This window comes from Meleagris gallopavo, chromosome 7, assembly GCF_905368555.1.
Source record: "Meleagris gallopavo chromosome 7, MGAL_WU_HG_1.1, whole genome shotgun sequence".
Taxonomy (NCBI): domain Eukaryota; kingdom Metazoa; phylum Chordata; class Aves; order Galliformes; family Phasianidae; genus Meleagris; species Meleagris gallopavo.
In genome coordinates, this window is record NC_139410.1 from 13382697 (window position 1) to 13397879 (window position 15183).

At 35.6% G+C, this 15183-nt stretch overlaps 1 protein-coding gene across 5 annotated transcripts in view; it reads left to right on the plus strand.

The window, feature by feature from the left end:
* The window catches only part of PDE1A (phosphodiesterase 1A), a 200363-nt gene that overhangs the window by 81346 nt on the left and 103834 nt on the right, over nt 1-15183 (plus strand). The window contains exon 1 of one of the 5 annotated variants that reach the window (XM_085228211.1): nt 9177-10356. The exons of 3 other annotated variants lie outside the window; for them this stretch is intronic. In XM_085228211.1, the coding sequence (XP_085084337.1) occupies nt 10137-10356 (220 nt within the window). In that variant the 5' untranslated portion in view covers nt 9177-10136. Of the gene's footprint in view, nt 1-9176; nt 10357-15183 lie in introns of those variants that run through there. One more of the 5 variants, XM_085228209.1, reaches the window with a different exon arrangement.

The window sequence follows — 15183 nt, forward strand, 5'->3', positions numbered from 1 at the left end:
TAAGAAAAGCCCAGTTTAAATGTGCAATTATTCCTTGTGGTTTCAAAAAGCCTCAGCTATGTCGGAACTTTTGATGATTCCCCTCTTTCAGTCAGGTTACTTTCTTTGTTCTTCTCACTTTTGATATGTGGAGCCACTTGGAACTATAATTCATCGCTCTCCCTCATCCTGGCTTTGTAACATGAGCTCCTGCACAGCACAGTCGCACTCTGAACTCACTCTGAACCCCCTCCAGAAGATACGGTTCTTCAGGAAGGGAAATCCCTTCCTCTTAACATAAACAGTGGTATATACAGCAATATGAAAGATAGAAGTTATCAGAAATAAAAAAAATCTTGTTTTTATACAGACATTCCTGTAATTGCCATAATTTTTCCCACCTTTTCTAAAAAATGATCACTCTGAAACAGCAGAATTGACCTTACTTAGCCCATAATATTTTCCTTAGACTGCATGTCTTCGTAAAATGTAATATAGTTTTTGAGCCAGCCCCATGATCTTACTATAGGATCGTTTCCTAAGGGTTAGGAAAGTAATATAATTAATGTGGATAAAGGGAGTAACACTGCATTGTGTGTAACAATTGTGTGTAATGTTGTGGATAACACTCATCAAAGTGAGAGTAGTTCTTAGAAGTAATTGACATTTTACTGACAGAAGTTGTGTGGGCACAAATTCTTGCTTATATAGAGTCAGGGAGAAAGCCAGGTTCATAAACATCTGAAATGCTCTGTAAGAAAGGCAGTTAAATGAACAGTTACATTTTAGCACCTGTCATATAGTCATTAGTTGTAACATGCTCATTTCACTTTACATGTTGTGTAAATGCTTGGTTTGATGTATTTTTTTTTCCTGATTATGTATGTGTAGAGTGAAGCCATTCACCACACCAAACCAGAATGTTGTATACCCTTTTATTTCAAATGTTCATCTGCACTGAGTGGTGTTATCTTGAACTTGTTAATGAGAGTTCTAGCTGTCTTGTCAGGATAGTAACAGAATAGTGTTAATAAATGTACAGATATACATGCTTAATTAGAAATTCTGCAACAAGGTAATTAAAAATGTGCTAGTTTGCTATTTATATAATTAATTTCAAATTAGTCAAATTGTGCTTTATGGTTTGACAATATAGTCTATATGAAGATGGCCTTATGTGCTCTTGGAAGTAGTATTTAAGTGGTATTTAAAAGCTGTGGAAAATATCTTGCAGTAAAGGGAAAAATGGTATGTTAAATGTGAGCAGAAAGTTAATTTTGAGACTCATAAAAATGAGATTAAAAATTAAAAACTAGTGGCAACATTTAACACATAGGAGCACAGAAGCAAATTCTGATGTAGAATACACTTGCCAGAGAATGCAATGGGAACTTCTGCTTTTGTCATAGTAATTTGTAAGATGGAGAAAATGAAAATGCACAATGTTGTAGTGTGTTGGCTGAGGGAAACCTTCTTCTCACTGAATATTGTGGAGGTTTTTGTTCATTTGTGTTCAGGAAAAAAAGTTTAGTAACATGTAAACCTGTCATTTCTGTGGAAGAACTGAAAGAATCCACAAATTTTAATAAAATTACTTTTAGTTCAGTTTTAAGACTTCATTGAGAAAAACATCAACTTTTTCTGATGTCCCAGTACATCTCCAGACCAAGCAGTTAACAGTGCCTTGGTGTGTGCTTTGTCTTTTCAGTGGGTAAGCAAACACTCCGTTCTCTAAAACTGGCAGCACAGCCCATTACATGTGTTCTAAATTCATATGTAAGGCAATTGTGTGAGTAATAAAGCTGATTATATTTTACCCAAATTTAAACATCTCAGAGAATTTAACTAGCAAAATCATCCTTGAGTTCAGGCGGATTAGTGTACATAATGAAAGCATATTCAATTTTATTTTATTTTACTATTCTTCTTATTATTATTTGCAATTTGTCTTTCACATACAGCTTTGTAGTTATTTTTTCTGAAATGAGATTTTGAATGTATGAATGAACAAAGTTCTACTGCCATGAAGAAAAAATCAAGGCAGAGACCTGGCAGGAAACTATGACTCATTCAGTGTTTATAAAGCACAACACACTCGTTATGTCTCACATTCACTGTTTAGGTCCTTTCTGTTCTACGTGGCTTGCAAACATCTGACCTTTGATAAAAAAGAGGGGCACTGAATACTTTTGAGCACTGCTTTTATTTTAAAACACTGTTGACTAGGTGATATTCTGACTAATCCCCTGTAGATTCACTGACTGTCAAAACTTATCCAAGGGATTATCAGGTCCTGAGCACAGATGCACGAGTGAGCCCTTCTTTGGGATCTTTAGCAGTGTTTTCAGGGGGAAAGACACTATTCGTGTGTTTGTGGAATTACGCTCAGGATTCTTTTTCATTTTTGTACACAGTCTTTTTAAGTCAAATGAGCCAATGCATTTGAAATATTTTTCAAAAATGTCCCTCATATCTGCACTACACTTATCAGGAGAGCTGCTTGTACGTAGTTCAGCCATAGTAAGAATCCACTTTACTGAGATGTGAGAGAGAAATACTGAAGTTTGAATTTCAACTTTGCTTGTTATTTTCCTCTGGAAAATGCTAATGCCAAAAACAAACTGAGAAATTTCCCAGTAGTATTTTGTCACTAGTACAGGGATTCTTGGCACATCCACATGGATGTCACCACAGTAAATAGAGACTTGGGATGTAGTCTGTGGGGAGAAGATGGTGATCTAATATAAGGAGGAAAACAATACAAGTGATTTACATGTAAAATATAGGATATAACCGTGTAGTCTTCTTACCTTTGAAAGCCAACACTGTGTATTGCAAAGGCCATAATAGATATGAGATAGAAAGAAAAAAAAATCAGATCATTACTGTGAGCATTATGTTTGATGAGTATCTTTATAATAGAAAGATAAGAATGATCAAAATGTTATCATGTTAGAATAATAGATTTCTGAGTCATGCACAAGACTTTTTTGTCTACGACCATGTTACTTATCTGTGGGTAGAATTGAACTCAGAATTTTTTTATCACTATTTGTAAGACTTTAAATGATGAATGTCAGATTTGAAGACATCTACAAGGAAACCGTTATTTAAAAGCAATTTTTTCAATCAGAAGGCAAAGCTCTGGAATTATTAGAGATGCTACTTCAAAGAACCAGTTTTGAAAGAAGATATATTATCCCCAGTAGTGTTTCTGCTGTTGCAACTCCTTTTGTATCTAGTCTATGGATAATGGCAATGTGACCGAAGAACAAATAGCTGGTAGAAAAGGCACTGCAACGGCTCCCAGATACTGCTAATCCTTGTGGGAAGTGCATGTGTTTTTCATGTCTCAAACTGGATGCTAGAAATTTCATAATGAAAAACCAGGAGACATCAACAACTGCACATAGACCAGAGTATTTTAGCCAATAAAAATGAATGAAATTCCGGAAAGCTAAGTAATAGATGGACTTGGAGACAAAGGCAGTGCAAAATACTTTCAAAACCTAAAGTGAAATAAAATCTTATTAATATATCCAAAGTGGAATTGTCTGAAGAAAAATCTTTTAAAATATTATTTATTTTTCATATACTATTAATCAGAACAGGCCTACAATTTTTACAGTTGTCTTGCAGTGTTTTCTCAATTATGTATGACTGGTAGTTGCTTAATGTTTGCTTGAAGTTCATACTCTGCCACCACAAAGAAGTGTAAAACTGGATTTGAACATGAGTTAAGACAAAAATGGAAAAGTAGCTATGGGAGATTCTTGCCTCTTTATTCTAAACTCTAAGGTCAGATCTTCTACTATATATAGACAAAATCAACACATTTAATTCATAACTTTCATAAGTTCTTAAGAACTTTCTTCACCAAAAGATTTCAAGGAGTAAACATCTGTTGCCTATCATGTCTCTTCTGATTCTTTTTAGCACAGGCTCTGGCCTATTAAATGCCATATATTTCCTGTGGGGAACTGAAGTTTAGCAGATCATTTCTTTTGGTTGCAATCTTGCTGTTGTTCAGCAGTCATTCTTAATGTATGATACAGTTACTCATGTTTTCCTCTTTGGACTATTTTGGAAATTGTTCTGACCTATTTTTGCTGTCTGTATGGATTGTACTGAATTTATACTGACTCCTTGAAATCAGTATTAAAAAAAACCAAACAACTCTATATTTGTTATCCATCTGTATGCTTTATAGCCCTTTTACCTCCTGAAAGAATTACATTATGTTAATCGGAAGTTACTCTGTTGTCCAGTATGTGATTGCCATTATAGGGATACATTTAGGAAATACGTGGCACATCAATTACAGTGTTTTCCAGTAGAAACTCCAATTCCTTCCATTGTGGCCAATAATAATACTGCACTGGCTCAAAACCAAGGAATGCCATGTTTTGAATAGTGTATTTCAGTGCTAATTTAGCATCATATATCCCAAAGGAAATTTTTTTTTTTATTTCCCCTCCTTTCCTCTCTTCTCTTTACCTCTGTTCACTAAAGATGCTGGGTATAAAATCATAGTGTTAACAGATAGGATAGAACAAAATATAACTGCGATACTGCTCATAGTCTTCAGAAGAGTTATACTGATCTGAAGAATCAGTGTCCTTATGAGACATTGCTATTTATATTTTTTGTATTCATTTCCTGGTATTGATAAATTCCAATATCTATTTGCAGATGGATAAATGTCTATATGTCATGGATGTATTTACTCGTACATCTATTTGTCTATAGTCAAGTATTTCAGAGTATGTCCCTCGGTCTGTATTCTGGCTTCTGTTCTATACTTTGCAGAGCTGCAGTCTGTACTTCAGCAACTACTTCAACTAGTCTCCTTGTTCCAACACCTATTCTGTTGCCTTTTGGTCAGAAAAAACAGATAGATGCTTCTTCATTCATGGTCATGTAGGGGGATTCTAGACACCATCCTTCATTGTTGTGCAGGATAATTTGTCATCTTCATTTCTTTGAAGATTATCTGGTTAATACTCCTGCCTCAGTAAAATGATTATACAAGTTCAAAATATTATAATTTTCAGTGAACCTGTCCTCTAGACTAAACTAGCTGTTTAAGAGTCTGGTCCATGAAGACAAGGAACGAAAAATAGCATCAATGGGTGGACACCCTCTAGTGTTTAAGACATGCTGGATGAGTCACCGTATGGAGTTGCTCCTATAGGAGCAGGGAAATTCTTCTGTAGTATTACAGGTTATGACTGACTGCGTCCAAAATAATCTGAAAAAGGAAGTGACTGGTCAGATACTCTGGGGAAGCACCAAGCTGGGACTCAGAGTCTTGTAGATGACATATCTCCCCCGAAATGCCAGATAGTTTTTATGAAGAACACTTGTAGAGGCATTAAAGAATGAGGTGCTATAGGTTTTTCTGTGCAACAGTGCCCCTGATTTTTTCAGGTATTAAGATGTAGAAAAAAATAAAAGTGAAAAACTGGGAAGCTTCTTAAACCAAGTTACTGTGCTGTATTCTGAGTAGGAAAGTCTTAGTAGGGAAATTAATCTCCTGTTTGACAGCATTGACGTAAGTCTGCTTGGTTGTGTGTGCATGTAAACAGGGAAAGCAAGAGAGAATAACACAATTTTATAAATATTCTTACTTATAAGGGGTAAAAAGGGAAGGCAGATCTTAAAGACCTGCACAACTGTTGTATAGAACTTTACCACATGCACTACAGTACATCCAGTAACGATTGCCAACTTTTCTATCTGCACTCTAATGAGTCACAGTTATCTCCAGTTCTTTTTAGTTTTTCAAGCATGGAGAAGTCATTAGGTTAACTTCAGTGGATTTTGCTGACGTCAGCGCAAAGAAATAAATTGACACACTGTCCTACACACTTATGAACATAATAAGATTAATGCAAACCTCGTAGAGCTGTTAAGTGAAAAAAAACATTCAGGCTGATCTGTGACAGTGTGACCTGTACTGAGTAATATGGGTAGCTATATGCAGAATGTGAGTAACTATTATTTAGCTACAGAACCGTTATATGACTCCAATTTGAGTAGGTAGTATTTTAAATGAAGAATAACAAGCTTGTATTAAACTTCAGCCTTTGTGTGGCAGGCAATCACAGCATCTCCTATAGCATTTAACTTGTGTCTGGGGACAGTACAAGACATCACATAGCTGGGCAATTTTACTGGCTCAGGAATGCCTGCCTGTGAAATGGAAGCAGGTAAAAGAGATGCTAAGAGGCACAGGCCCTGCATTATCACAAACAGCCTATAGCACCTATTCTGCCTTTTCGAATGCCTTGAGATACCTTGCATTGGCCTTGCAAGTGTGACAGTAGTGGCATACTTGGATTTCAAAAATTTCACTTCAGCCTCTACTGTTTCTTATGCATGGTGTTTAGATGCTCGGCCTGTGTGCAGTCTTTAAGGAATGGATTTAATCCAGTAATAATATAAGTACCTAAATGCTAATCTTGTTAGGAGATACATAGATACACTAATTTCTTACTGTAAGGTTTCCTGTTCATGCTGTACTTTGTGATTTATTTACTTTACAAATATCTTAAACAACAAACTGCTAAGAGATACTGTACTGAAAAATAAAAAAAGCAATCTGGGCATATGCCCTGTTTTAGGTTTTTGTATTTAAAATCTCTCCATTTCAAAAACATGAACACATGTATATAGACGAGTGTTTTTTTTCTTTTTCTTTTCCCTATTCTAACCAGTCCAGAAAATAAACAGACCCATGAAACTTAGCTCTCCATTTGCTGTCTTATTAAACAACAGGGGAGGGTATCTGATCCCTTGCTTTGTTATGGAAGCAGAACAGAGATTATAGCATATAATGAATTAAAGCTTTAAATGTCAAACCTCTTAGTTACTGTCTTAATTGCCAACAGATTTGAAATTACACTAGGAAAAATAATTACATTTCTAGACTTCTGGCAATGAGCTACAGATCAATGAGAAAAATGTAGCATTAAAACAAGCAGAGTAAAATAGTTTGGTACACGTGGTGTCTTTTGGCTTGAGAAATAATATTAGATATCAAATAACTATTGCAACAAATCTCTGTGTTGATAAAACCCCATTTTTATGAGTGATAAGGTATTATATGCTTTTGGTCGTAAAAGTCTGCTATCACATGAACGTATGCTCGAGAGGTGAAATAAAAATAGCTTGCATTGCTTAGTAAAATCATCAGTTGTGATGGACAAACAATAGCAACAATAATTGGAAAATAAATCGGAAAACCAACAATTCTGGAATTTTCTGATTGATTTTCATCTAGTATTGCTAAATTAAATAAGAGACCTGTAGGATATGATGTGAACAGATTTTTATCATTCTCATTGCCATTGAAAGGATTAGTATGAAGCATGAAGTACAATGAATATTACCTGCAGAAGATTTTTTAAAATTGCTATAGTACTTTCAAGCACAATATTTCTTCATTCTAATACGGATGCCTTTGCTTGGTGTATCTGGTCCAGATATATCCTACAATAGAATAATATCACTATAGGATGCTCCAATACCATAATCTGCAAAAGTTATATGCTAGTGAATTTTATGCATATGGTTTTTTTACACTGACAAAGTGCAAGAGTAATTTTAGTGGGACTCAGGGTTCAGTCTAGTTAATCTATCGTATCTTTCTTAAAATCCTTTCTTTTGAAGAATTTGTGTGCATACCCAGTCAACAAGTTGAACTGATTTCTGAATATTTTAATGAAAAAAACAACAGATTCTTATGTTGAGCAAAAACTCCGACTGGACAAAAAAAAAAAAAAAAAAAAAAAAAAAAGGCTGAAGAAAAACAATATAATTAAATCAAAGTTTTGTTGCAATTTTATATTCATATTTTTCTTATATTTGTTAACAGCTCTTGAATTCCTTGTAGCTGAAGTACTTGTACTGCTGGAATTTCAGCACCCCTGAATAGTACTTTTTTCAGTGCCATGTTTGAATGAAGTCCCACAGACAACAACGTTCACTGGACTAGGCCCAGAAAAAAATTACTTTTAAGATGTGTTTGGGGTTTCAGGACTGGCAAAACTACAAGATGAAAGATTGTGTTCAACGGAAAAACATATTTGGGATTGCTCTCACTGAGGACTTGAAGATTTTTTTCCCTGAAAGCCTCAGAAGATATCAAGATCATTATTCTGAATCCCTCTGATCAGAAGTACAGCAGCCCTACACACATAATATGAAACAGAATGAAAAGGGAGATTTCTTTGTGATTTGCAGCTTTCTCTACAGTCAGAGAATGAATACTTCAAAAAGCAGCAAATTATTTGAAAAACTGAAATCCAGAACCGGAAGAATGCACGAAGAATAATGTGAATCTTGGCAGGCAAGAATAAGTAAGACCATGACTATATGAAATGCTCATAAATATGACAACACTCTGAACACTGTGTATTGTTGAAAAAAGATCCTCCGATCTTTTAAGATCCTGGCAAAAGCTAACCTGTAATCTGATGAAGATAGCTGATGTCCTAAAGAAGGTGTAGCTCTCTCCTCAAAGTAACAGAAACTAACAATGGGGCAGGATAAAACTGAATCAGCAGCAAATAACTGACTGATGATGACCATGTGATCATTTTTCCTTTAGATAATTGCACTGTGACTGTGTCATGGCAATTATTTCATATAGTGTGGGGATGGTGAACCAAACTTTGCACTGCCACACTGATCTCTAAGCTGTGTGTTTTAGATCTAGGAAGAGATTATATCTGTCTCAGTAAAATCTGCCAAACTTCTATATTTTCATATATGAGAACACATATTATTATGATATTGGTTATGTCTCCATTGTTATGTATCATTATTTCATGAAAATTTGTGAAATTCATAATAATTTTACTATAATGTATCTGTGAATTAGTCATGTAGTTATATACAGCCTAAGACATGTCTCAATGTTACCTATCTTGCTTTTTTTTTTACTTAGTGCGTTTCTCAAGCTTCATTTGATAATGCCAGTGCTGTACACCTAGCCCTGTAAATTTACAGTTCTTCTGCTCTCCCTCTTACAAAGATGCCTGGCCTTGCTGATCCACTTGTCACACCTCAGAAACGTCACCTCACACATGCTAAGTGCGTTTTGAGAACCGAGTAGGCGGGAGCTGTGCTGCAGGGAAGGTCTGTGTGGCAGGGCCCTTCCTCTTCTGCAGGAGGGCTCTGCAGCGCTGTGCAGCCCGGCTGTGCAGCTGCATGCAGACGAGGGCTCGATGCTTGTTTTCTGCTTCTCTGGCCAGGCTTCATGCTTCCTGCTGGGCCCTGCGCCAGCAATGCTTTGTTACAGAGCCCTGCAGGCCCCCGGGAAATGGTGGCTCAGCTGAGCCACTCATGACCTGTCCATCAAGAGCTACGGTCCTGCTCCTGCCTTACTGTTTTTGTTACTACCTCTGTTTGCTGCAGTTGAATTCTTCCTGATTTATGTCAGCATGATGTCAGAGAAAGCTCTTGACTTTGGATCTCTGTTGAAATCTTATCTTGCAAACAGTAACAGTTTGCTACTGTCCCTATCTGAGCTTGGTCGGCTTTGTTTTCCTCATTCACATAGCGTCAGTTTGTTTTATGTAGTTATGGTTCTACCAGCTGCAAACACCATATTCAGCTTCAGCCAACTCTAGGTTATTAGGTTATGAATGCTAAAAATTATGAGCAGTGCTTTAATTTACATAGTTATATCCACACATCATCCAGAGTGAATAAAAGCCAGATTGTAAAATAATTACAATCTCTTGAAGTGGAGCCAGCCTCACAGACCAGATCCATCCATCTTCATTAATTTGTATACAGTTCTTTTACCAGAACAAACTTTCTGAAGGTACTCGCATGGGAATGCTGAAACAGCTGCACAACTTTTATTTTGAAGAAAAAAAGTTGAGCCTCGGAACAGTATGTTTTAAAGAGCGAGGGAGAGAGTGACTCTGCATTTAAGACTTTGACCAGCATGTGTAAGAAGTGCTCGCATGGCTGGAATAATCTAACACATTTTTACCTAGGTAGCACTTGGCAAAGCTCCCCTTTTTTTCCTGCACAGTTGAAAGGAATCCAGTACAACTCCGTGCTTTGATCAACTTGCCTCCAGTTCTGCTCAGCCTGCAGGGTTTGCTGGTGCACAGCCGTGCCTGTCTTATGTGGCCTCTATGGCCCTTTTCTGCTCAACTGTCAGAAAGAGGGAGGGAGGCTTCCCCCAGCACCAAAATATCATTCTGTGTGCTCTCTGCAGCACAGTAGCAAAGAACAAGTTTCTTGATTACTCCCTGGTCTTTTTGGAGTTATTTGCTGGAAGAAGTCTTTTTTCCTTCTTTAAATGGATGATTGTGTTACAATCAAGAAAAAGCATCTCCAAAGACCAATCTTTCGGTAAGTGATGCTATTGTTTCTTTCAACTGAAGACATTAAGAACTTTATATCCTATTTGTTAGCTTAAAGTTCTTATGCAAACACACAAAAAGAAGAGGAAGAATTGAATGTTGCGTATTCTGCTAACGTACTAGGTGATTTTTGTGCTCAGAATGTAGTTTTTCTGCTTGTACTGAGACTTTCTTTTTCTCCTTTTTGTCATCTGCGTTTTCTGAAGTTTTGTGTGGAATTGCCTTTATTATGAAAGAGGAGCAGCTTAAGCCCCTGAAAACTTTTTGTGTGTGTGCGTGTTTTGTTTTGTTTTCCTACAGCTCTGTAGTCCCTCAGAGTATTCTGGAATTATAAAACTGTTTATATGTGGAACATGGGTCTTGGTTGCTTTACTTGATTATGTCTGAATGGCAGAGATTTCGTACATGAAATGATGCACCTTTCAGAGTAAAGTGGCTGGCTGGCTGGAACATGCAATTGAGTGATTAAAGTACAACTAATCCACAAGACTCTTCTGATAGGAAAGGGTCAAGTCTAAAGAGCAACAAGTTGAAAGTTTTGTGAGGTGGTTCTTCACTGCTTCTTACATATGTTATTTTGATCTGTGAATACGCTTCTGATTATTTTGTTTTATAACTTCAGTAATAAACTTATTTTTACAGATCAGGATTAGATCTGATTTGTTTGTATTTTACCACAAAAAACCTCTTTTCTTTCCTTTGGCCTGTCCTAGCTTCAGACTTAGTGAGCTTGCATGAGAAGTAGCATTTCTCAAACTACTGCAAATAAGGATTCAGCGGCTGTAGGATTAAGTAAACCTGCAAGAGTTCGCATTTCTGTTTATACCTCGTGACATCTTCAAGAAAACTCCAAATCTTATTGGGTGACATCATTAGAACATTGAAACTACAGTGTTGATATGACGAATAAATACAAGATTATAGATAGCCACTACTGATGTCATATATTATGGGATTACATGGTAAACTCAGACAGGTGGCCATGCCAGGATTATGCACTGCTGCTGCTACCCGGGGAGAAGTCTTTTGGTGCTATATAGTTATGGTACAGAAAGAGAATTTGGACATTAAAAGGTTACGATAGGAATTAAGTGACCTAAGTGCTAATCTTAGATTTGAATCTTCTGCTTGGATTTGCTATGCAATTTGTATTATAAATTAAATGAAATGTATTTCACTTTGCTTTAATTAAGTGGAGTTACAAAGTTATTTTGTAGAAGGGTATTGTCTCATGATTAAAGAAGTGTTTGGTATTTTCCTGAAATTATATTCTATAAGCTGATAGTTTAGTTCACTATTTTTCTATTTAAATATCAGTAGTCATTTTTGAGGATCTACAGTAACTACACTACACTACTAACTGGTTACTACACTAAGTAAAGTGTAAAAAATATATATATATATTTTAGAAGCACAGTCGACACAATCTTTTGGGACCATTAGAACTGCAGTGGAGAAGTGCCTAATTCTTGAAGCATTCAGAAATCTGCTGTAGAAATCTGCTGTAGCTCATGTAGCACTGAATACTCTGTGAGAGTTTTCTTAACGAGTGTCTCCTTAAGTTGTCTTGTGGGAGTAAGCTTAGCTCAATGAAATACAAGAAGTTTCATCATTTCTTACCCAAATCCATCCCTGCAAACCAGTTCTAAATACAGAACGGCAACTAACTACTGTTGGCATGCTTAATCCAGAGCAAGAAAACCCCTAATATGGAAAGCCCCCTCAGAGCCCATGGCTCTGCAGTGACTCTTCTGGCGAAAGATCTCTGTTATAGTACAGTAAATACTTAAGAAATGTTTCCAAGGTTGAGACCGGCATAATATTTTAGGCAGCTCAAACAGAAAGACAATCTCCGTATGCCATAAAGATGGTATCATGTACAGTAAATACAGATTCCACCATAGTACAGTAAACAGCTGATTTTTTTTAAAGTGTGTTCCTTATGACTTTGGAAAGTATTCTCCACTGAAAAAGTGCTCTTACAGAGGATTTAATTTCAGTCCTTTTAATCCTGTAATTTTTTTCCCATATAAACCAGATGGTTTTATTGGGCACAAACCTTATACTGAGGTAACTGAATCTGCAGCTTAGATGTATATTTCCCACAAACAGCGAAGAAAATATTAAATTATCCATGTATGTGTGTCTGTCTGTGTAATCTATATATATGGCCATCAGTAATTTTAGATACAATCTAAGAAATCAAGTCTTTCTTGGGAGCTTTGTCAGAACTTATTACATTTATATATGAATATCTTCATTAGCATGCTAAATTTACAGTGGGTTGTATATTTTTGCTAGAGTTGCCTGAAAAATCAGATTGAATTCTATTGTAAAATATTCTTTCAATGTCACCTCTATATGAGAGCAATATTATATTTTCAAATATGACATCAATACAAAAAAGGATATTTATCACTAATTTTCAGGGTTTTTTTTTTTTTGGTGAATCCCAAATTCTTGAAGAGTTAATAATATAAAAATATTGTGAAAAAAAAGTGTAACTTCTGGTATTTCCACCCTACTTGAGCTCAGAAATATGCAAAAAAATCATTCAGAAATTTAACTGTAAGAAAGCTGAAGTTATGAATCATATTGAACTGATTACTAAAGCACATCAATTTGGATAAAATTTTGTAATTGCATCAGATACCAACTACCAAAAGCTTAGAGATTCCTGCATTTATTAATATTAAAAAAACAGCCTGTTATATGTAAAGATATATTTCTACAGAACTTATAGATCGGACATTCACTACTATTTAATGCTAACAAATTACTGAGGGCATTCCATATTTTTATTAAGAACAGCATCTTGAGCATGTTTGCTAAAACTGGTCAAATTAATTCAAACAATAAACAAATCAGCTTTCTGAAATAACACAGTGGAAGCTTCACTGCTCTGCCATTTAAAATTGGACTGAATAAAACCACATAAAATATGTTTTAGGGAACAAATCCTTTCGTGCCAACTACATAGATTAGATGACATAATAAACGTTTTAGTTCTCAAATTTCTGTGATTTCTATTAACATAAGAATCTCTACAACCATTAGTCAATGCTTACATGAAGCTAATGCTTTTCTGCACTCCAGATTGTGGCCAGTCTGCGTGCTATGCATTGTTTTACAACTGTAGCAAGACTACAATAATGAATTTGTCCTTGCTTTGATTTAAGGCTCTTAAAAGTTTTGAAATATTAGTGTATTAGCTTCAAAATACCTCTCTTTTCTGTTTGCACACTTTCTGTGTTCTCATGTAGTTCTGGATCAACTGTTTTCCTTCATAGTGGTAGGGATAGAAAAATAGGGGTCATGGTTCTTTCTCCTGCTTTTTAGGAGAGAACAAGAGTGGAAAAGCACTTGTTTTCCAGCTCTTCAACAAACTCTGCTGTCATCTTTTCTGCAGTGTCTGCATCTGAGAAAAGCTCTTTGTACCATTGCTTTTGTTCCATTATCTTTGTTTTTCATATATACAAATATATTAATTGCTATTAACTAGACTGGATCTCTCTGTAATTTTAACTTCTCCAGTCCACTGGCAGTTAGATTCCAGCGTGATTCTTACCCATTATGGGGCAAATAGGTAAGGCCAAGTGAAAACTTCATAGTATATTGCATATGTTCACAAAGACCCAGCTTCTGTACAATGTTTATTCTGCCATTACTTGTGGAATAAGTAATTCTTATAATTTCATTTACATGCAATATAATGAAATACAGAAACAACGTGTTCTACAGCTTCTAGATATTATAAATTCTTGGTAGATACTTCTTCTATGGAAAAAAATATACTGACAAATATTTTCTAGCAAAAAAATCCCCACCAGTGTAACGCCCTTTCTTTTTAATCTTTTCTTTCTTTTTTTTTTCTTTTTCTTGGAAGCTGAAAATATTTAGGAGTTTTACCAAGTACAAACAAGCACACTCTCATCTTCTTTGTGTGTTCTAGTTTATTCTTTTCATCCCATGGCTTCAATACAGTATGTAATGAAGGATATATTTGTGTCTTGCATGAGTATAAATGGTGTTAACAGTTTTTTGATTAATATCTATAGAATAGGTACAAAATCAGAACATCATATGAAAAGGATAGATCTCTATAAAAAGAAAACAGTTGCTGTATGATGGGCAGCTTAGAAAGCAGTAGATTTTAAATCTGTACAGAGGCTAGGAAGCTTTTTAAAAAAATACTGCTTTCTCACTTTGTTTCTAGTGATCTTCAATGGGTCCAAATGACTATTATCCTTACTACTTGTATGTAGGGAATAAGCAGATGTATGGGAAAATTTACCAAGTTTGTGTTGAGTTGTGCTCTACAATTACTATGAATGTACATTACATATCATAATTGCTAGTGATCACTTAATTGTAAATTAATGTAGCATATTAATTTAATCAGTGATAATTTATTCCTATGGTAGGAGGAAAGGTGGGCAGGAAAAGAGAAGCTGCCATCATCCTTTACTTCTTGCTTTAAGGAAAGGCTGGAATATAAAAGCATAGTTCCACAAGAAAGCTCTGACATCCAAGTTTGTTTCTTAGTTTTTCCTTACTCTGATGGCAAAATTTGTGCAACTTCTAGAAGGTTTGGTACAGTGCACAACCATGGCCCTCTTGTTGCTGATGTTGCTAAAAGTATTTTCTGCCTACATGCTTGCTAGTGCCTCTTTCTGTATGCCTCTAATGGCTTCACTGATGGGTAGATACCCAAACAGATTATACTGTTCTGTGTTATACTGTCAACAGTTGTTTTCAAATGGTGGTACCTTAAAAGACTTAACTTTGAAACTGACATAAGAAAGAAATTGATTTA